Source organism: Nyctereutes procyonoides, unplaced genomic scaffold (assembly GCF_905146905.1).
Source record: "Nyctereutes procyonoides isolate TBG_1078 unplaced genomic scaffold, NYPRO_anot_genome, whole genome shotgun sequence".
NCBI classification, from domain to species: domain Eukaryota; kingdom Metazoa; phylum Chordata; class Mammalia; order Carnivora; family Canidae; genus Nyctereutes; species Nyctereutes procyonoides.
The window spans coordinates 48912063-48933255 of NW_026575142.1; the positions used below are offsets into that span (position 1 = coordinate 48912063).

A 21193-nucleotide genomic window follows, 5' to 3' on the forward strand; every position below is an offset into this window, starting at 1 on the left:
TGTTACTGCATTGGGGCACCTGGGTGGCTGAGTGGTTGAGCGTCTGCCTTTGGCTCAGGTCTTCATCCCAGGGTCCTGGAATTGGGTCCCACATCAGGCTCCCTGTAGTGAACCTGCTTTTGTCTCTGCCTATGTCTCTGCCTCTCTCTGTGTCTCTCATAAATAAATAAGTAAAATCTTAAAAAAAAAAAAAAGAATTTTTACTGCATTTTATCAAACATTTTTTCTTTGTATTTGAGAGGGTCATATGTTTATCTACTTTGAACATGTTAACTATTTGTGCCTTTTTTTCTTATTGCTAATTTTATTTTACTTTATTCGTCTTTTCAGAGTCTATGTTGGGGTTAAACTCTGTTTCTCCTTTGTTTCTTTTCAGTAGTATTGTTTTCTGCATTTACTCTCTTTCATTTATTTTCTTAGCTTGTTTGATATTTCTTTTACTTACTAGAAACTCTTAGTTTATTGATGTTTATTAAGATCTCACAAGTTGATATTTTGTATTTCATTGCCATTTTGTTCTAAATATTTTCTGATTTATATTATTCCTATATATGTGTACATATTACCTTTTCTCCAGTGGGATATACTCAAGCATGTAAATGACAATTTTAAATTAGTGAAGAAAAAAGTGAATAAACATGGTTTGGTTAGAACTGCTAAATTGAGCATCAAGATGGGCCACTTATAAGACTAGAAAGTAAAAAATTTCCTATTATACTAGACAGTAGTGTACTATTGAGGTGTTGATTTATTTCTTGTCATGTAGTTTTCGGCCTTAAATAGGATCCACAAACAAGATTTGTGAACAAAAATCTTTATCTTTTCTTCTTTCCTAGATTACCCAAAAGTATCAACTTCATGAAGTCACTGCCTATCTATTAGAAAAAAAAGGAGATATTCATGGTGCCTTCTTAATAATGCTAAAGGTAATATTTTACTATATTTGCTTTGTCATGTTTCTTTCCAGCTCTCTATTCATCAACTCATCTTTTTTTATTGAGATATAATTGATATACGACATTGTGTAAGTTTTCATCTGTCTTTAATTTCTTGTGTGTCAGAGTAGGTTTTGGCAGTACTAAATTTTACCACTGAATATTTTTATCATCACTAGAGTTTACTCATTGACCAAAACTCAACATTTCTTTTTCATGTTTTTTTTTAAAGTGAAATTTACATTCAGTAAAGTGCACAAGTGTGTCATGTGCTGAGTTTTGACAGATGCATGCACCTATGTCCCGAGTCTCTAACAAGACAGAGAACATTACCTTCACCAAAAGAAGTTCCTCATGCTCCTTCACATTCGGTATCCACTTCTGTACTCCCACACATAACCACTTCTCTGATTTTTTTCACTGTCCATTCATTTTACCTATTTTATGCCCTCATATTAATGGAGTCCTCTAGTGGTACTCTTGTATAATTCTTTCAGCATGATACTTTTGAGATGTATCAGGACTTTGTTTCTTTTATTGCTGAGTAATACTTAAGTGTATGAATATATTATAGTTTATCCATTCTCTTGATGATTGATACCTGGACTATTTCTAGTTTTTGGCTATTAAGAATCTACCATGATCTACTCTTGTACACAAATGTTTTCATTTTTCTGAAGTTAATACCAAAGAGTAGAATTGTTGGGTCATAAGATAGGAATAGATTTTGTTTTGTAAGAAATTATCAGACCTCTTTCCAAAGTGGTTATTCTATTTTACGTCCCTTCCAATAATGAATAAGAGTTTTAGTTGGTACACATTCTCACCAACAATTGGTGTTCGTTCTACCCATTTTTCACAAAAATTTTTATCTACTTTTTAAATTGTTATAAAATGTATATAACAAAAATTTTACCATTTTGTTGGCACTAAGTATATTCACATTGTTGTGTAGTCATCACCACTGTCCATCTCCAGAACTTTTTCAGCTTCCCAAACTGAAACTCTGTACCCATTAAATAATAACCCCCTCATCTCCCTCCCCCCATCGTCTAGCAACCACCATTCTTTCTGACCCTTTGAATGTGATTACCTCATATATGTGGAATCACACAGTATATTTATCATAAAGTCTTTAAGTTTTGTTGTGGCATATGCCAGAATTTCATTGCTTTAAGGCTGAATGATACTCCTTTTTTTTTTTTTTTAAAGATTTTATTTATATATTCATGAGAGAGAGAAGGCGCAGACACAGGCAGAGGGAGAAGCAGGCTCCGTTCAGGGAACCTGATGTGGGACTCGATCCCCGGTCTCCAGGATCAGGCCCTGGACCCAAGGCGGCGTTAAACTGCTGAGCCACCCGGGCTGCCCTCCTTTTTTTTTTTTTTTTTTTTTAATTTTATTTATTTATGAGAGACAGAGAGAGAGAGAGAGAGAGAGAGAGAGAGAGAAGCAGGCTCCTAGCAGTGAGCCTGATACAGGACTTGATCCCAGGACCCCACTATCATGACCTGAACCAAAAGCAGACACTCAACACTGAGCCACCCAAGCATCCCAATGATACTCCATTTAATGTATATGCCACAGTTTGTTTATTCATTCATCCACTGATGGGTACTTGGATTGCTTCCATACTTTGACCATTGTGAATAATACAGCTGTGAACATGGGTGTACAAATATCTTTTCAAGACCCTGCTTTCATTTCTTCTGAGCATATAACCAGAATAAAATTACTGGACTAAATGATAATACTATTTTTAATTTTTAAGAACTGCTATACTATTTTCTATAGCGGCTGCATCATTTTACATTCTCATCATCAGTGCACAGGGTTTTAATTTCTCTACATCTTCTCCAACACTTGTTATTGTCTATTTTCTTTTCTCTTAATGTAATTAATTAATTTATTTATTTATTGGCATTTGATTTGCCAACATATAGTATAACACCCAGTGCTCATCTGATCAAGTGCCCCCCTCAGTACCTGTTACCCAGTCACCCCATCCCCCCGCCCACCTTCCCTTCCACTATCCCTTGTTCGTTTCCCAGAGTTAGGAGTCTCTCATGTTTTGTCACCCTCTCTAATTTTTCCCACTCATTTTCTTGATAGTTGCCATTTTAATGGGTGTGAAGAATTATCTCAGTGATTTTAAATATTGTCATCTTAAGGATTAGAGAAATCCTATTTATATATTTTTTTTAAAGTTCCATATTGGCTTCTAGTTTTTTTTTTCTAGCTATGTAATCACAAAACAGGCCAGGAAGAATATTCTACAGAGACTTTGCATAGGCTCTCAACCTCTTTTTTTTTTTTTTTTAAGATTTTATTTATTTATTCATGAGAGACACAGGCAGAGAGAGAAGCAGGCTCCATGCAGGGAGCCTGACATGGGACTCAATCCCGGGTTTCTAGGATCATGCCCTGGGCTGAAGGCAGGAGCTAAACTGCTGAGCCACCCAGGGATCCCCTCTCAACCTCTTTTAATGTATAAATTACCTCTACATCTCTTTTTTACTTGCACTTTATTTATTGAAGGTACTATGAGTCTATTCTTAAAGGATAAATAGAAGTATTCCTGGCATGGATGGGGGAAAGAGAGGCAGGATACCCTTGCAGGGAATAAGACCATCATTTACAAAGGCATGGGAATACAAAGAAATATGAACTGCTAGGAGAGAAGCTAGCAGCTTTGTTAGGGCTCCACTATCAATGTATAGACAGGCCAGGCTAGAAGCAAAGGCTGGTCCACATTTGGGAAGATTTTATAGGACACTGTAAAGAGTTAGCACAATTTGTTGTTACACAGGATCAACTAAAGGTTTTTAAACAAAAGAACTGACATGATGTTATTTCATAAAGACTGCTCTGGTAACTGTAGGAGGATGGGAGTACCCTACAAAGAAGGGGGAGGTAAAATTTGGGGAGGAAGCATAGAGTACTTGCAAGGCTGTGTAGTACAAATATGAATCCATGAGGCTTGTGCTGGGGGTAGTGGTGGTGGTAGAATGGGGAGAGGATTAGATTTGAAAACTATTGATCAAAATTTGAATATGGTATGGAAGGAATAAGAGGGAATGGTTAATGAAAGTTGTATGATTTTTAGCTTTACTTTATTAGCTTATAACGGACCTCAAGAAGAGAAGCATATTTGGAGTAGAAGGGATATATTAAGGTCAGCCTCAGTGTATATTAAGAAGCCTTTGAGGGCAGCCCGGGTGGCTCAGCGGTTTAGTGCTGCCTTCAGCCCAGGGTGTGATCCTGGAGACTCGGGATCGAGTCTCGTGTCCGGCTCCCTGCATGGAGCCTGCTTCTCCCTCTGCCTGTGTCTCTGCCTCTCAATCTCTCTCTCTCTCTCTCTCTCTCCTCTCTCTGTGTGTGTGTGTGTCTCTCTCACGAATAAATAATAAATAAAATCTTAAAAAAAAAAAAAAGAAGAAGAAGAAGCAGCCTTTGAGGGGCGCCTGGGTAGTACATTCAGTTAAGCATCCAACTTGTTTTTGGCTTGGGTCATGATCCCAGGGCTGTGGGATCAAGTCCCACATGGGGCTTCTCGCTCAGCAGGAAGTCTGCCTGAGTTTCTCTTTCTTCCTCTCCTTCTGCTGGTACCCACATGCTCTCTCTCTGTCTCTCTAACACAAATTAAAAAAAAAAAAAAGCAGCAGCAGCCTTTGGAAAATCAGTTAAGGCCTTCTAAGGATCTAGTATTTGGTAGAGCAGTGGACCCTGCCAATTACATAGAGCTGTCACATACGGGCTGTGCCCTGTGCTCTGAAGACAGACATATATTCTTTTATTCCCACTCACTCCTTTTTCTCATAGCCCTATGTGAATTTTACTCGTTTACTCAAAGTCTGGATAAATCCTACTCCTTATCACTGTGCCTAGAAAATGTCACTGATGACTGTATGATGGTACAACAGAAGCAGAAATGAGGCAGGATAAGTGACCCTTGATATTTGGGTCCAATACTGCTAGCTATGCTTTATATATAGGCAAGAATTCTCTTCTGAATGACAGTAAGAGACCATTTTTCTTAACCCTGTTGTTTCTTCAGGTTTTTCCTTTAAAATATGTTAGTTCAAATATTTGTGGATTAGATAACAGTGTTCTTTTTACCGCCTGCATTTTTTTTTTTTACCTCCTAGAGGCTACAGAGCAAACTTCAAGAAATAACACATCAAGATGAAAGTAAGTTCTTGAGTATAATTTATAATTATTTCTTCCCATGGACTCTGTGTTTTAAAAGATATTGTCTAACAAACTGTTTTTGTTAAATAATAATTACAAATACTTTAACACTGATTCCAGTTTCAGCTGATTTTCAAGAGCTCATAATAGGAAATCATGTAAACCATTGTGGTTTTGATGACAGTTGTCAGTGGAGTTCAAGGTATAGAAAAGTAGGCACTTTTCAGTGATACTGATTTTTCTTTTTCTGTGCCAGTTTTTGGTTATATATAAAGTATATAACTAATGTCCTAAAAATTACTAGAACATACTAAGCAATAGCAAATCAGTTTCTAATCAGTAATAGCCAGTGTTTCTCTAATAAATTTATATAATTTTTAGCACAAAGCAGTATAACTTGACAGTGTAGAATCTTAGATGGCCTTGTCACAGACAGATAAAAAATCCCATTATTTTCCTTGATATTTTAGAAAATATTCATTTTTTAAATTGTAAAATATATATAACACAAAATTTACCATTTTAACCATTTGTTAAGTGTACAGTTCAGTGGCATTAAGTACACTGACACTGTTGTGCAACTATCCCCACTATTCTTCTCCAGAAGTTTTTCAACTTCCCAGACTGAAATTTTGTGCCTGTGAGACAATTACTCCCCTTCCCTGCCCCCAGTCCATCCCTGGCACCTTCCGTTCTCTTCTCCAACTTCTCTGAGTTTGATGAGGTGCCTTATGTAACTGGAATCATCCTACATTTGCCCTTTGCTATTTGGCTTGCTGGCCTAGCACAATGTCTTCACAATTTCTCCATGTTGTAGCATGTGTCAGAATTTCATTCCTTTTTAAAAGGGCTAAATAAAATTTCATTTTATGCATGTACCACATTTTGTATCCTTTTGTCTGTCAGTGTACACTTTGGTTGCTTTTGACCATCATGAAGAATACTGCTGTGAGCATGCCTGTACAAGTAGCTTCCTGAGACCCTGCCTTCATGTCTTCAGGGCATATCCCCAGAAGTGTTATTGCTATATTAAATAGTAATTCTCTTTTTAATTTCTGAGCAGCTGTTACACTTTTTCCTATAATGACCATATCATTGTATGTTCCTATCAGCAGTGCATAAGGATTCCAGTTTGTCTAAGCCCTCACCAACACTTGTTCTTTTCTGTTTTCTTGATAGTAGCCATCCTCCTGGGTGTGAAGGGGTAACTTATTGTGGTTTTGAAATGCATTTTCCTATTGACTAGTACTGTAGAGTATCATTGGTTATTTGTGTATCTTCTTTGGAGAAGTGTTTATTCAAGTCCTTTGCCCACTTTTTCAATAGGATGATTTTTTTTCACATTACTGAAATTTTCAAAGTAGCTCTAGCAAAGTTCACTTGATAGGTGATTTTAGATTGTCCTACTTCTTTAACATATCAGCACATTTCTTAGATACCCTTGACCCACACATTTCCTTAAACTCTTTTACCCTAATTTTCTATAAATTACTTACTTATCTGAGTTTTCTATAGTTAGGTCCTAGGTGATAGGGTCTGTGTTGTATCTGGATCATTTTGTATTATATGGCATCTTTTTGGAACCTCGGTAAACAGTTGGTTGACCTTTCCATGTTTAGTTCAGCTAAACATTTAATTATGATTTTTGATTGTCAGCCTCTATTTAGTCAGTTTGTTAGATTTATTGCATTTATGATATTTTTCTTGTTGTTAGAATAATTTTTACAGATATTACATGAGAGATTAGGGGGAAAAGAAGAATGTTTCCCCAGAATCACTATAGTGTTTTGCAAGTGATAGTGTAGAGAAGCCAGTTCTTTTAATTTAAATATCTTTGAAGATAAATTTCTCAGTAATAGTTTCATGTCCACTATTTACTTTCATATTTAATTTTCTTGTGTGGCTGATAATTTTGGAGGATTTGCTAATTGCAAGACACTATGCCAGTGTGGATTATACACAGATAGCTAAAACACAGCCCTTACCCAAAGAGCTATAGTCTTGTGAAAGAGACAGATATGTAAATAAAAATTTTGGATGCTGGAAGAATCAAGTATTCAAAAAAAGATACAGTGAGAATGGCAAAAGGTTGTGAAAAATTAGGGAATGATTTGTAACTGATGAATCAAAGATACTTTGTGGAAGATGTGACATTTGGAGTAAGACTGGAATGACAAATAAGAGTTTGATAGGAAAAGCAAGGAAGGGATCCCTGGGTGGCGCAGCGGTTTAGCGCCTGCCTTTGGCCCAGGGCGCGATCCTGGAGACCCGGGATCAAATCCCACGTCGGGCTCCTGGTGCATGGAGCCTGCTTCTCCCTCTGCCTATGTCTCTGCCTCTCTCTCTCTCTCTCTCTCTCTCTCTCGTCTCTCTCGTCTGTGACTATCATAAATAAATAAAAATTAAAAAAAAAAACAACTTTAAAAAGAAGGAAAAGCAAGGAAGAGGAGTCTAGGCTGAGGAGAACATGAATATGACAGTGCCTGGCCAGGAACCTCAGGCTGAGAGTGCAGTTGTATTAGAGCATAAAGGGTGAGATGTGCCAGATGGTTACAATGTTTACTTAGGGTCAGAGGTTTACTTATGTTCTATTTTTAAAAATTTGAAGCCTTTAATGGTTTTTCTGGATGGGACTGACTTGTCTTGTGACAGTGTAGAAAAGAATGAGAGAGGCAGGTTTTAGAAGTCAGAAGTTTAATTAAGAGGTTGTTTTTGTAGTACACACGAGGTGAAGAGCACCACAGGGTAAAGGCATGTGAGGGCCTGGAAGTAGAATCAACAGAAGTGGCAATTTATTTGGACCTGTGGGGTTGGGGGGAAGGGAGCATCAGGGATGATGAAGATTTACAAACTGACCTAGAGATGACAATTTCATTAATTTAGGAAGGGGGAGGAGCAGATTTAAAGTGACAGAAATGGGTTGGGTGTTGTGCATATGAGCTCAAGGTCCCTGCAGGACCTCCATGTAGAGATGGAAGATCTGAGAGCTTTGAGTCTGTGGGAAGTTCACCCTACAGATTATGAAAGGAATAAGGGCTGCAGGTGTATATTCAGAAGTTATTAGTGACGACCTGGAGTTGAAATCAAAAGAGGAACTGAAGTTTTTGAAAAATAAAAAGGAGGGGCCTAAGATAGTATCTTGGAGGAATACTTACATCTCTCTAAGAAATAGAAGGAAGAAGAAATGATAGAGTAAGAAAGGTGAAAGGTAATCTTTCTGCTAACTAACCCGCAAACAGATGATCAAGGCTGTTCCATGGCTAAAGGATATTAAAATGTGACCTATGATGTGCTTTATATGTCCTGTCAATGTCGGGCATTTACATGGGAACTCCTGTTGCACAAAATTATCTGTTTGTAAGCTAAGCACTGGTATCATGCTTATGGAAGATTATTATATAGCCCTAGTTTTCTATCATGTAAAGAAAAAATAGTTTAATTTTTTACAGAAGCTCTAAGGATTATCAGTAATATATCCTTAAGTGTTATTAATAATTTTTCTGAATCTACAGAATCCAAAGATCTCTCACTGAAGGATGTTGAAGATACCATGGTAGAGACAATTGCCCTTTGCCAGAGAAATTCACATAATTTGAACCAGCAGCAACGAGAGGTAGGAGAATGACTCCTTAGGCATATAAAAGTCTGTTCTGATCTGAAATTAGGAGTTAATCCTATTTCTGCTGCCCTTTCAGCCACCTGAGCTTAATTCAGCTGAATTTTAATCACTGTTTAGTGCTCCCAGGAGTATAAGCCTCCTAAAGTTATTGTGAGGAGTGCCAGTCCTCTTTGTTCTGACAAAAGACTTTATGTTCCTAGATCTGGCTGTGCTGCAGAATTTAAGCGCATGAATACTAGATGTCCTTGTTCCCTCTGGACTGAGATTTTGTGTATTCTGTGTAGTGATTCTGTGAATGTGTCGTCATTTATCATCTCTTCTATCCTCTCTGGAGGAAAATGAGTGTGAGGAGCTGGAGGGAAACCCTCAGGGGATACAGAGAAAACTAGAAGAGGTCAAAGAAGGCTGTGATGTAGTTTCTCAACCCTGGCTGCACATTACAGTCACTTGGGGAGCTTTGAGACAATCCCAGCACTCAGGCTGCACCCCAGAACAATGAAAGTCTCTGGGTTGGTACCCAGCATTAAAGCTTCCCATAGGCTTTCACTATACAGCCAAGGTTGGAACCAGTGCTGTAACAGATTTCCAGACTGCCAAAAGGAAGAGCACAAAACTGAGGGAGGTATGGCTGAGCACCTGGTACAGGTGGGAGTTAAAGCAGTGAGGCAGAAACTAAGGGGGCGAGATGTGATTTGACAGCCACGTTCTGCTGCAGTTTTCACAAGTAAAGCTGCAGCGTGATATGGCATCAGAACTCTTGCCCCTCCAGGCTGCAGCCTCTCACTTGGCACCACCTAGCCCCTTTCTCTTCCTGAGTTTCTGAAATGGGAAGTGAGGCAAATTTTTGGTATATTTTTAGTCATACACATTACAATGAAAATAATAAAGTTTGGTTTTTTTGAGTTGGGTAAATTTCTACTTTACGTTTTTGTCAAGGATTTTTTTAAGGCCATAAATTTTGAAAACCCTTTAGAAAATAAATTGTGTACAACAAGCACATTTACATAATAGATGTAGAATTTTTTTCTTTATTAAAAAAATTTTTGTGTGTGATATACTCATTATTTTTAAAAGCCCTGCAATAGGGGAGCCCAGGTGGCTCAGTGTTTTAGCGCTGCCTTCAGCCCAGGGTGTGATCCTGGAGACCCAAGATTGAGTCCCACATTGGGCTCCCTGCATGGAGCCTGCTTCTCCCTCTGCCTATGTCTCTGCCTCTCTCTCTCTCTCTCTCTCTCTCTCTCTCTCTCATGAATAAATAAATATTAAAAAAATAAAAATAAAAACCCTGCAATACAGAAGGTTACCCAGAAAAATATGTTTTTACAATTTACTTTGTAAAATCCTGTCCCCCAGAAATCACCATCATTATCATTTGGTGACCATCGTTTGGTGACCAGTTATCTGCCTAAGTTGACATAATTTTAGAAAAGTTGGATCGGATAATGTTTGCTTTTACAAATATAGTATTCAAACTCAGGAAGCTTTCTGAATTTCAAATGAATATTTCTTGACCATACTATCTCTTAATAGATTTTCACTACAGCTTAAAAAAGAATCTTAATACCTATAATAGATTGGAATTATTTGTTTATAATTACATTTCAATTTTTATAATATCTGCATTCCCAAGCCAGTAAAGAACTTTGTGTGAACTCATGCTGGCTCCAACCTGTCTTTTCTGTCCTTCTTAGTTTTAAGTAATTTTTTTATTTTACTTCATCAAGGCTAATAACATGTACATTCTTTTCAGGGTCCACAACTCCCATAAATTGTTTAATCTTTTGAAAATGAATTATGGCTTTTCAGCAGTCCTTTTGCACCATGATTTTTCCATTCCTATGTTTTTATTTTCATTTATCTTTTGGTTGACTAGCTATATTTGGACGTGGTTATATTTTGATAAACATAAAAGAGTAGAATTCTTTAAGCTGTGTTCATGCATATTTAATTCTAAGTCTTTTTCACTTTTCAATTCTTCCATCTCCTCTCCAATGTCTATTTGATACTCTTCTATCTTCTCATGGAAATTTTAAGGAAAAAGGATAATTATGTTTTATTAGTGGGGCTGTTTAGGTTCACATAAGCTGAAATATGTCCAGATTCAAATGCATTAATGGTAGAGTTAGTTATAAAAATCCATGCCTCCAGAACTCTAGGGAATATTCTGACTATTTTTGAACTCTGTATCTCTTAATCAGAGACAGGAACAATGCTTCTTTTGATGTGGTAAAAGGAAAATTTATTTTTTTTGTCTCATTTGGAATTTGTTTTAATAAAAATATTAGATGTTAGACTTCTTCCTATCCTTTGAAATTTTCACTTCTCTGTAGCTATTAGTACACCATTCACTGGCTGCTAATAAGAGAAGTCTGTCTCTCCCTGTCTTAGAGAGACACACACATATACACACACCACTCTCTTTGTGGCCTCACCCTCCAACAACTGGTTTCTGCTTCATTTCTGAACAAGTTTTGTAATAACACTATTTTAATATAAATTGTATGTAAATACTGTCTTGTGTGAAAAATGCTGGACTGATTTTTATAGACTACCAACCATTAAGCTTGGGGGATTTTAATGGTTGTTTATCTTAATTCTCTTTGCTTTGTTTTCGTTTTGTTTTGGAGAGGGTGAAAACGATCTGTTGCCACACTCAACTAACTAGAAGATTTGACGTATTTGAAAGACTGACAATGGACTGTTTATAATATCTCTTTCCATAAGATGTCAGGGCAAGATTTAACGTTATGAGTATTTACTTAAAGCAGATTGCAGGCAATTGGGCTGTTAATCCTTTCTCAAGGATCTCTACCTGTGAATCTTTGTGAATCTGTGAATCTTTACCTGTCCTACCTTTGTGTATCTGTTTATGGGGCTGCCCTAAGGTACAGTGGTTCGGTATAACAAAGGGTTTGACTTTGTTATACATATAATTCCCTGAAAAGAAAGCTGTTTATTACATAACATGAGCAAGGAATTTGGGTTTAGTTGTGTTGCTCTCAAGGCATGGTTCATGTGGAGATTTAATTAAAGAAGAATAATTCCTCTGTGTAGAGTATGACATATCCCATGACTGTTACCTCTACAACCATGCTTCCCATAGTCTGCCACTTAGAGTCAAGAAACAGTTAATCTTTACAAAGGTAATTCTTCTAAACTGTCTGGATTAAATAAGAAAATTTAAAAATCAAATTTCTAAACGTAATATAAAAACAAAAAAGTATAAGTAAAATTACACAATTAAAATACACAAATCAATGATGTTATAAAAACAAGTTAAAGTTAGGAGACTAAAAGGTAAGCTAAGTAAAGCTATCTAAGAATAAAATACAAGACTAAAAGTTCATAAGTACTGAATAAAATAAATTAAAATTTCCATAAAAGAAAAAATTGCCAGTATCTTGAGAACTTGAAGAAATATATCAGAAGTTATCAGTATAAAATCTTGGCTTTACCAAACCTTAAATGGGAGCAGATAAAGGCTTCTTAGTAGAGCTCTTCAGTTGGGAGATAACCTAGTGGAAAAGTTGCTGGACCCACAGCCTATCTTAAGGGGCCTCTCATATCTCCACTGCCATAGGACTTGTACAGGGTTAGGTAGTGGAGTACAGAACATGCCCTTTTCTGTAAATAACCACTCTAGCTCTGCTCTGACCTTTCTTCATGACTCCCATATGTTTGCAGGAATAGCTTATTGTCCAACAAGAAACCATGTTTGAAATTTTAAACATGTATTAGTTTGATTTTAAAGATTTACCCACCAACTCCCCCAATAAAAGGAAGAGCACAAAATTTAGAGTCAGAGTACTAGTTTACTGGCAGTGTGATCTTTGGCAAATTAACTTTTCTAAACCTTAGTTTCTTATCTCAAATGAGGATTATGGTTATTGTATGAGGCCGTTATGAGATTGAAATGAGAAAGTGGGGACTCCTGGGTAGCTCAGGGGTTGGGCATTTGCCTTTGGCTCAGGTCATGATCCCTGAGTCCCTGGATCGAGTCCCACATCAGGCTCCCTGCATGGAGCCTCCTTCTCTCTCTGCCTGTGTCTCTGCCCTTCTCTCTCTCTCTGTGTCTCTCTGTCTCATAAATAAATTTTAAAAAAATGAGAAAGTGTGTAAATCATTTAATTCAGGACCCAACATAATAGGAATAAATAAATATATTAATTTATCGCCTATTGTGGTTGGAAATGTTAATTGAAATAATATTAATTTCTGCCTCTTGGTCTGTGATGACTAAGGGAATACAAAATAATGCTTGACAGGGGAAAACTTTGGGTAGCCTTTATTCATTTCTCTTGCTTGACATGACTGAAGAGAAAGAGAAAGTGGTAAACTAGTGGAGGGGGGTAGTTCTCTGTTTTTCTCCCGCAGTACATAGGATTATTTATTTAGACTTGCTCAGTGATGCATGTATAGCACAGTATATAAGAATCTGACTGGAGGCCCTGCTCTGTCTCCTTGAACATGCCTTTTCCTGAGACACAGAAGATTTTAGTTCCCCAAGGTCTAGACTTACGTAACCTGTTTCTTTATTTTCCCAAGGTGCATGGTCAAGATAACTGTTTTAGCTGTGGCTGTTGCTTCTTACTATCTTTTCCTAGTCAAGTGTTCTGTCTTTTCTCTTTAAAATGTTTACAAGTAAATGTATGTGAGAGGTACATCTCAACCTGTAAAACACTATTCTGATGTTAATCTTAAAAATAATAGAATGCTTTGGTTTCCTCTGACCTTGTAGGCGCTCTGGTTTCCATTATTGGAGGCAATGATGGCTCCTCAGAAGCTGTCTGGTTCAGCTGCGCCTCATCTACACCCTGAAGGTAATTAATTTTATCAGAGTCCACCTATACCATCACCAATTTTTATCTGCTAAGAATTATCATTATGATACTTTTTCCTGGTATCATATTCTTACTGTTTTTTTCTTAATGAGATCATGGTACAGTGTTAACCTCATCTTTTATGTGCAGTGCTTTCCATGGCACCAGATCTGTCATTTGTCTTGAATAATAATAGTAGCTTTGCTGTTACTTATCAGCAGTTAACTTTAAAACATCCAACTGGCCCTAGTTAGCTAAGCTTCTAGGAAGCTATATAAATCCACTATTTTCTACTCACTTGTAGGAAAACCCAAAAGCTCTTATTTTAAACTAACATTAATATTAATATTTTATTATTATAACAGCTCTGAAATCTTTGACCATGCAAGTTCTAAACAGCATGGCAGCATTTATTGCTCTTCCATCAATCTTGCAAAGAATCTTACAGGTGAGTTAAAGGGGAAAAAATTCAATGTTGATCAGTTTCAAATAATATTTTAGTTATGTTTAACAAATTAAGCTAATGTTAAATGGGTCTCGAGAGTAATGCAGATGATTTTGGACATTGCTTAATATATAACTTATGACCATCATACTTGAACCTTTCCTGGTGCAGCATGAGTGTTTGTTTGCCTGGCGCACACTGGCAACCTTCAGTGAGGGTGTGCAGCCTTCACATGTCCACTGTGATCTTGAGAGTCAGATATATAGAGCTCTCTATGTGCCAACTGGAAGGAATCACCATTTATTTCCAACTAATTGTGATTCTTAGAGTAAAAAAGAGATAACCTACAAATTAAGATAGGCATTTCCTAATCATTGGTTGTAACTTAGGTTTTCTAACTCATTGTAAAAAGTTTTTTTCATGTCCAAGGCTCATCCCCATTCTAAATTCTACCCAATTTTGCGTTCAAAGCCTTGGTAGGAAATAACATTTCATCCTGTTTTCTTCAGCAAAAGGCCTAAACATTCCCAACATCATCAAAAGAACACTAAAAATACCCTATGATATATTTTTTGAAAAACCTGTGACCATTCCTGGGGAAACAGCAGGAATTACCTTAGAATGCATTTTGTCTTCCTTCACTGTATGCAGCATAGACACACACACCAAAACAAAACATTGATCTTGATGCCATTGATCTTTATAATTCTCAAATGATTTTTCTCCCATCAAAAATGTCCCTGGCAGTTCTCTTTAAGACTCACCAAGCTCAGGTAGCCCCGGTGGCGCAGTGGTTTAGCGCCGCCTGCAGCCCAGGGCGTGATCCTGGAGACCCTGGATCGAGTCCCATGTCGGGCTCTCTGCGTGGAGCCCGCTTCTCCCTCTGCCTCTGTCTCTGCCTCTCTCTCTGTGTGTGTCTCTATGAATAAATAAAGTTAAAAAAAAAAAAACTCACCAAGCTCTACTTGCATTGTATTAAGCGTCTAGGCCTTCCTTCACTGATACAGACTGCTGCTTATGTAGGCTCTCCTCACAGTTTATGTATCTTCACATGTATTACTACAATTGATCCTTCTCATGTGTTGGAAAATTCTTTGATATAGACAACTTATTTTATATCCATTTTAGAATATATTAGTCATAGTTTTTAATTATATGTGAAGTAGTATCTCCTTAAGGCAAAAATAATTTATCAAGTAAATTAGAAAAAATGAAATCTTAAAGTCAAAAGTGGCTTCTCTCAGCGTATGTGTTTTGCTTTATGTGGAGCTTTAACCACACTTGGATACATAAACTATAATAAACAAAAATCAACTTTTCTGTTGGCAAAAGCATGCGATTTTTAAAAATTTTGTTTTTCAAGGCTCCTGACTTGAAGGCTTTTGATATTAGAAAATCTTCATCTTATTTTGAGTTATATTTGCATTCATTTTATTTTTTAATTTTTTTGGCATTCATTTTAATTATATTCTTATCATTTTCTACCTTTAGTGGTAGAAAAGGTACCTTCCACTTTTACTCCCACTAGTCAGGAGGGTATGCTATTTCTTAAATTCCGTATCTGCACATTTGTGTTTACTGTAATAATGACTCTACCTTACATTTGTATAGAGATTTTTATTTTTTTCAAGGTGCTTTCACAGTATCTCATTTGAAGCTCACAACAATCTTTTCAGGTAGGCAGGGCTACTATAGAAATTTCTATTGATGAAGAAAGAAACTGAAGTGTAGAAAAGTTAGTACTTGGCCTGCCATTAGCGGCAGAACCTGGGCTACCACCAAAGTCTCTCGCCTCCTGATTTATGCTCTTTCCTATTCTATCATATAAGCTTTACAGTTGTTTCAGTGCCTGGTCTTTTGAGGAATTAACTAGTTTATTAATTATAAATTATCTTGTTTGGTTGTTTCCTGGTAGATGAAAGGCTTAGCTCTTGTCCTAAAAGAGCTCTTCTAAGAGACAGAAAATGTTCTATTGTAACTATTCTTTGGGCTCTAAGCAAGTAATAGTGGCCATCTGAAGGATTATCTGCTGTGACCTCACAAAGGGTGATTGCAACTTCATCCCTACATTTTCAGTCCGTGCAATTACAACAGCAGGACCCTGACTGCACTAGATCAACTCAGGATGACCAACTGGCCTAAGCAGGGCCAGTCAGGAAATTTTAGAACTGGACTTGAAAAAGACAAATGAGTCTCTTTTTGGGTCTCTGTGTATATAAAGTACAAAGTTCAGCAGCTGACAGTGACTACTTTCCTACCAAGTGGGCTAAAATAGTAAAAAATAATAAGTAAAATTACAGAGAGGAAGGGAAGAGTAAAGCAGACACTCAAAGAGAAGAACAGACAAGATGCATGAAGAAGAGAAGACACCATGAGAGGATTCAAGACACGAAAAGAAGATAACATAGAAACCCTGATGGCATTTGAGTCCCTCATTATAGTTCTTAAGGCTCACTTGTATTCCTTTGCTTGGATCTTTGAAACAGCCCAGTATCTTTACAATAGTTATGTTTTTTAAATAAGTTAGAATGAGTTGGGCTTCTGAATCTATCTAGTCAAAGGAGTAACAATAAAAGTATCTCTCTGAAACAGACTGGGGAATTTGGGAAGATTTCCTGGAGGAGGAAATGTCTGAACTGAATCTTAAATAGCTTATAGGAATCAGGGGGAAAAAAAAAACGAGATAGGACTATTCTAAGCAGAGTGAACTATATATACAAAGAATGTGAGGTAAAACATGGTACATTTGGAGGAGTTGCAAGTGTTAAGTATGCTTGGAACATAGGACAAGAATAAAGGTGAGTCACGGAGCTGAAATTTGAGAGACTGGCAGGGACTATGTTCTTAATTGCTTTGTGAACCATAAGGTAGGACTTTGGATTTAATTTTAAAATTAGTAGAATCTCATCAAAGGCTTTTAAGCGGAGGAATAATGGAATGATGTTTCTCTTTAGAAAGATCATTCAGCCTATATGTTATACAGAATAAGTTGGAAGGGATCAAGAATGAAAGGCCTAGAAATACCCAGAATGTAAGAGGTATTCAAAGCTTGTAAATTAAGTTGCATAGAATGGCTAGGAGAAGATGGATTTAGAAATTAATTAATAGAATCCACTTGACTTGACGTTTAGAGGTGAGGGAATACAAGAAGAACTCATGTTTCATGTGACTAACAATGAGCAGTTGGAAAATAATGAGACTGGACTTTATGGGAAGAGGTAAAAGTGGAGACATAGACTGAGAAGTTGTCAACACAGAAGTGGTAGTTCAGTTCTTGAAACTGTGAACTTTAGGAAGAAATGAGTTAGAAAAGCAGAAGGCTAAAAGTGGAGTTCTTGGAAATATCTAAGAATCAGATCTATTTAACGATTTTTATTTACCGTTAGAACAGAAGGATCTTTGGAATAAGACTATACTTTGCTAGTACCCTATCACCATCACCTAGCCTAGAGGCACTTGGCATATAGTAGGACTAAATATTGTTAGAGTGAATAAAAGTCACAGGTGGAGGACTTGATTCCCCTTTTGACCAAGGTGGAGTAACAGAAACCAGATTTATATCCTTGTTTGAAACAATGAAAAAACTGGACAAAGTATATGAAATAGTTTTTTAAAAACTGTATATAGGCAAAAGATCAGTGATACCTGAGAGATAAGAAACAGACAAAATACGCCCTATGTTTGCCACAGCTTAACATCTTGAGAGACTTTCTAGGCAGTAGTGCCGGAAGGGGGATCCCAGCCAGTTTCCAGCATATTCATTGCTTTAAGGAGATGGAACCTGAGAATCAAGAGCCTGAGGTGGCCAGAGTTTGCAGGCAAGTAGCAGGCAAGAGAACTCTGGAGATGTACAGAAGGGCCCCCCTTTCAAGTATAAGTGCATGATCTGAGGAACCTATGTAGGCCAAGGAAAGAACCACCTGAAAGGATCAGAGGGAATAGTACTGGTGCTCACACAGGGCCAACAGCAGGACTAAAAGGACAGAACATTGGGTAGAATACTTAGAAGTACTCAATAGTGGGAAATAACCCTAGGCTACACATAACTCCAGTCATGCCTTGAAAATCTTAATAGCAAGACCTAAAAGGATCAGACTTTGCAAGTAATTTAACTACATCCCAGAACAAAGATTAAGAATACTTTTAGGAATACAAAAATATCCAGGTCCCAACAGTATAAAATTTATAGTCATTATAGGACATTGAATCAGAAATCACAACGTATTCAAAGAAGTTGGAAAATGAAACCCACATATGATATTGGATATTAGAATTAGCACACAAGGACACAAAACAGAAAAAAAGATCAGTGAATTTGAAGACAGCAATACAGACTACTCAAAATCAAACAGAGAAAAGTAAATTAGGGAAAAAAAAAATCTGTGAGCTCTGGGACAATTTCATGTGGCCCAAAATATGTGTCCTTGGAATCCTGAAAACGGGAGTCAGAAAAAAAAAATACTTGAATTATTGGCTGAATATTTTTCAGATTTATTGAGAATTATTAGCACACAGATCAGTAATCCCAAACCTAAGCAATATGAGGAAAGCTACAAGGCTTATCATAATTGTTCAAAAGCAGTGATTAACAGAAAAGCTTAAAAGCAGCCAGAGAAAAAAGAGGAATAAAAATAAACGTTTCTCCCAATTTTAACCACTTTGACCTCGTTGACATTGACATATCACTTATAACAGCAGAATACACATTCTTCTCAAGTTGTACATGGAATGTTTACCAAGATAAACCATACTCTGGGTTATAAAGTAAGTGTCCATAAATCCAGTGTTTTGGATTTTAACCGTTCTAATAGGTGTGTAGTGGTCTCGTTTTAATGTGCAGTTCCCTAATGAACAGTGACATTGAACATCTTTTCACATACTCATTTGCCAACTGTGTATTCTCATTAGTTGGATTGTTTGGGTTTTTTTTTTAATTGTTTTAAGAGTTCTTTGTATATATTTATACATGCTTTTTGTCAGATACGTATTCCACATATTTCTCCCAGTTCATTCTCTCAATAGTGTCTTTTCATAAAGCAGAAGGTTTTTTTTTAATTTTAATGAGGGTTTTTTTTTTTCATGGATTGTGTACTTATTTAGTGTTATATCTAAAAACTCATCATCAGACCCAAAGTCACCTAGATTTTTTTTCCATATTCTAGAAGTTTTCTAGTTCTGCATTTTACATTTTAGGTCTGTGATCCATTTTGAGTTAATTTTTATGAAAGATGTAAGATTAGTGTCTAGAGTCATTTTTCTACATGTGATGTCCAGTTGTTCCAGCACCATTTGTTGAAAAGACTATCCCTTTCTTCATTGAATAGCCTTTGCTCAGTTGACTTATTTATGTGAATTTATTTCTAAGTGCTCTGTTCTTTTCCAGTGATCTGTTTGTTTAATCTTTTGCCAGTACCAGATTATTTTGATTATTGTAGCTTCATAGTAAATCGGAAAATCAGGTAGTATCAGTCCTTTGACCTTGTCCTTCAGTATTGTGTTAGCAATTTTGGGTCTTTTTCTTTCCATATAAACTGTAGAATCATTTTGTCTGTATCCACAAAGGAACTCACCAGCATTTTGATTGAAATTGTCTTTGTCTGGTTTTATGCTGGCCTCATCAAATGAATTAGGAAGTATTCCCTCTGCTCCTATTTTCTGAAACAGATTGTAGAATATTGGTGTAATTTCTTCCTGAATATTTGATAGAATAAACCAGTGAAACTGTATGGGCCTAGTGCCTTTTATTTTGAAGTGTTAATGTTTATGGATTTAGTTTGGTTAAGAGACCTGGGCCTGTTTATTATCTATTTCTCCTTGTGTGAGTTTTGGTAGATTGTGTCTTTCAAGTTGTCCGTTACATCTAAGTTATCAAGTACTCTAACCAGGGGTTTTTAATGTTCTTAGGTTTTGAGGGTTTTCTGTGTTTTTTTATTTAATCTTGCCCCTTATCATTATGTTTTCATCAGTCCCAATTTTCAGTCCACTTTTAAGTGTTCTCCACTAGAATATTTTCTAGATTATTTCCTGAGTTGCAGCACAGTGTACATAGAACAAAGTACATACTCAATAAATCTTAGTTGGTTCAATCACTTCAGCAGTAGTCCTCAGCAGTTCATAAAGCACTTTTGTGTTCTTTATCTCCTTTGACCTCTATGTGCATTAATCTGGGAAAGTAGTGAGATTCCCGTGTTGCTCATGGGGAAAGTGCTACTCATGTTAAATACCTTACCTTAGTTTACTCAGTTATTAAGTGACCATAGCTGGAACATGACCCTAGCTGTTCTAACTCCACATTTTAGGCCTTCTGTACCTAACATCCGCCCTGGCGTATTTTAGATCTGCCTTTATCAAGTCCCCTGGAGAGAAGAGAGGAAGTAACAGTTCCTTAGACGAGCCCTTGCTGCTCAGATAGCTACTGTTTTTCCGAGGGAGATGTTCTCAGGTAGGAGGTTCTCAGAGATCATCTTGACCTCCAAATGTCTATTCAGACCGATGCCAGGCACCTGAATTGTGCAGGCCGCTTCCGTAAGCGGTAGATGATAAGTGAGTTGAGTGTTTTTAAGGAACTGTATTTATGTTTCAGATTCTGCCTTTCACAGCTTGCTTTTATTGAGCTTTACGGCAGAAAGTAACTCTTGGCTCCTGAGAAGCTGTCTGTGACTGTCTAACTGAGGAAAATAAAGCAAACAAATGATTTATATGCTAACTCGCTGAAGGCATGATTCGTATTGTAAAGTAATGCTTGATTAGTAAAGATTTAAATCACAAGGAAAACCACATACATGCTGCAGTAGATCCCAGAAAGCAAGAGGGGGGAAAGCGGTCATCACACTTTTTCCAAAGAGCTCTCCAAAAACTAAGTTCATGTGATGTACCCAAATGTGCTCTTATTTTATGGTTTACAAATAAATTGAAGAGAAGCCTCAGCAGTTATTCATTGCTGAAGAATCTAACTGACATCTTTGGAAAGTAATTTGAAAAGCTAGTGGATTGTGTACATGCTGTGCTAGAAGCCTTGAGCTCCCTTTTGCACTCTATAATTTATATGTTGTCCCAGCATGAGGTAATTTTCATGATTTTGCCTTTAAATTATGCATATTAAAGTGAAATGTACTGATACAAATATAGACATGACCTATAAAGATTTCTTCCTTTTCTCAGAATTTAACCTTTTAAATGCCTT

General features: G+C 36.8%; 1 protein-coding gene across 4 annotated transcripts in view; it reads left to right on the forward strand.

The window, feature by feature from the left end:
• Positions 1–21193, forward strand: part of VPS8 (VPS8 subunit of CORVET complex) — a 250636-nt gene that overhangs the window by 170615 nt on the left and 58828 nt on the right. For all 4 annotated transcript variants that reach the window (XM_055307985.1, XM_055307986.1, XM_055307984.1 and 1 more), the window contains 5 exons: positions 837–926; positions 5084–5126; positions 8639–8739; positions 13484–13565; positions 13931–14013. In XM_055307985.1, the coding sequence (XP_055163960.1) occupies positions 837–926; positions 5084–5126; positions 8639–8739; positions 13484–13565; positions 13931–14013 (399 nt within the window). The remainder of the gene's footprint in view (positions 1–836; positions 927–5083; positions 5127–8638; positions 8740–13483; positions 13566–13930; positions 14014–21193) is intronic.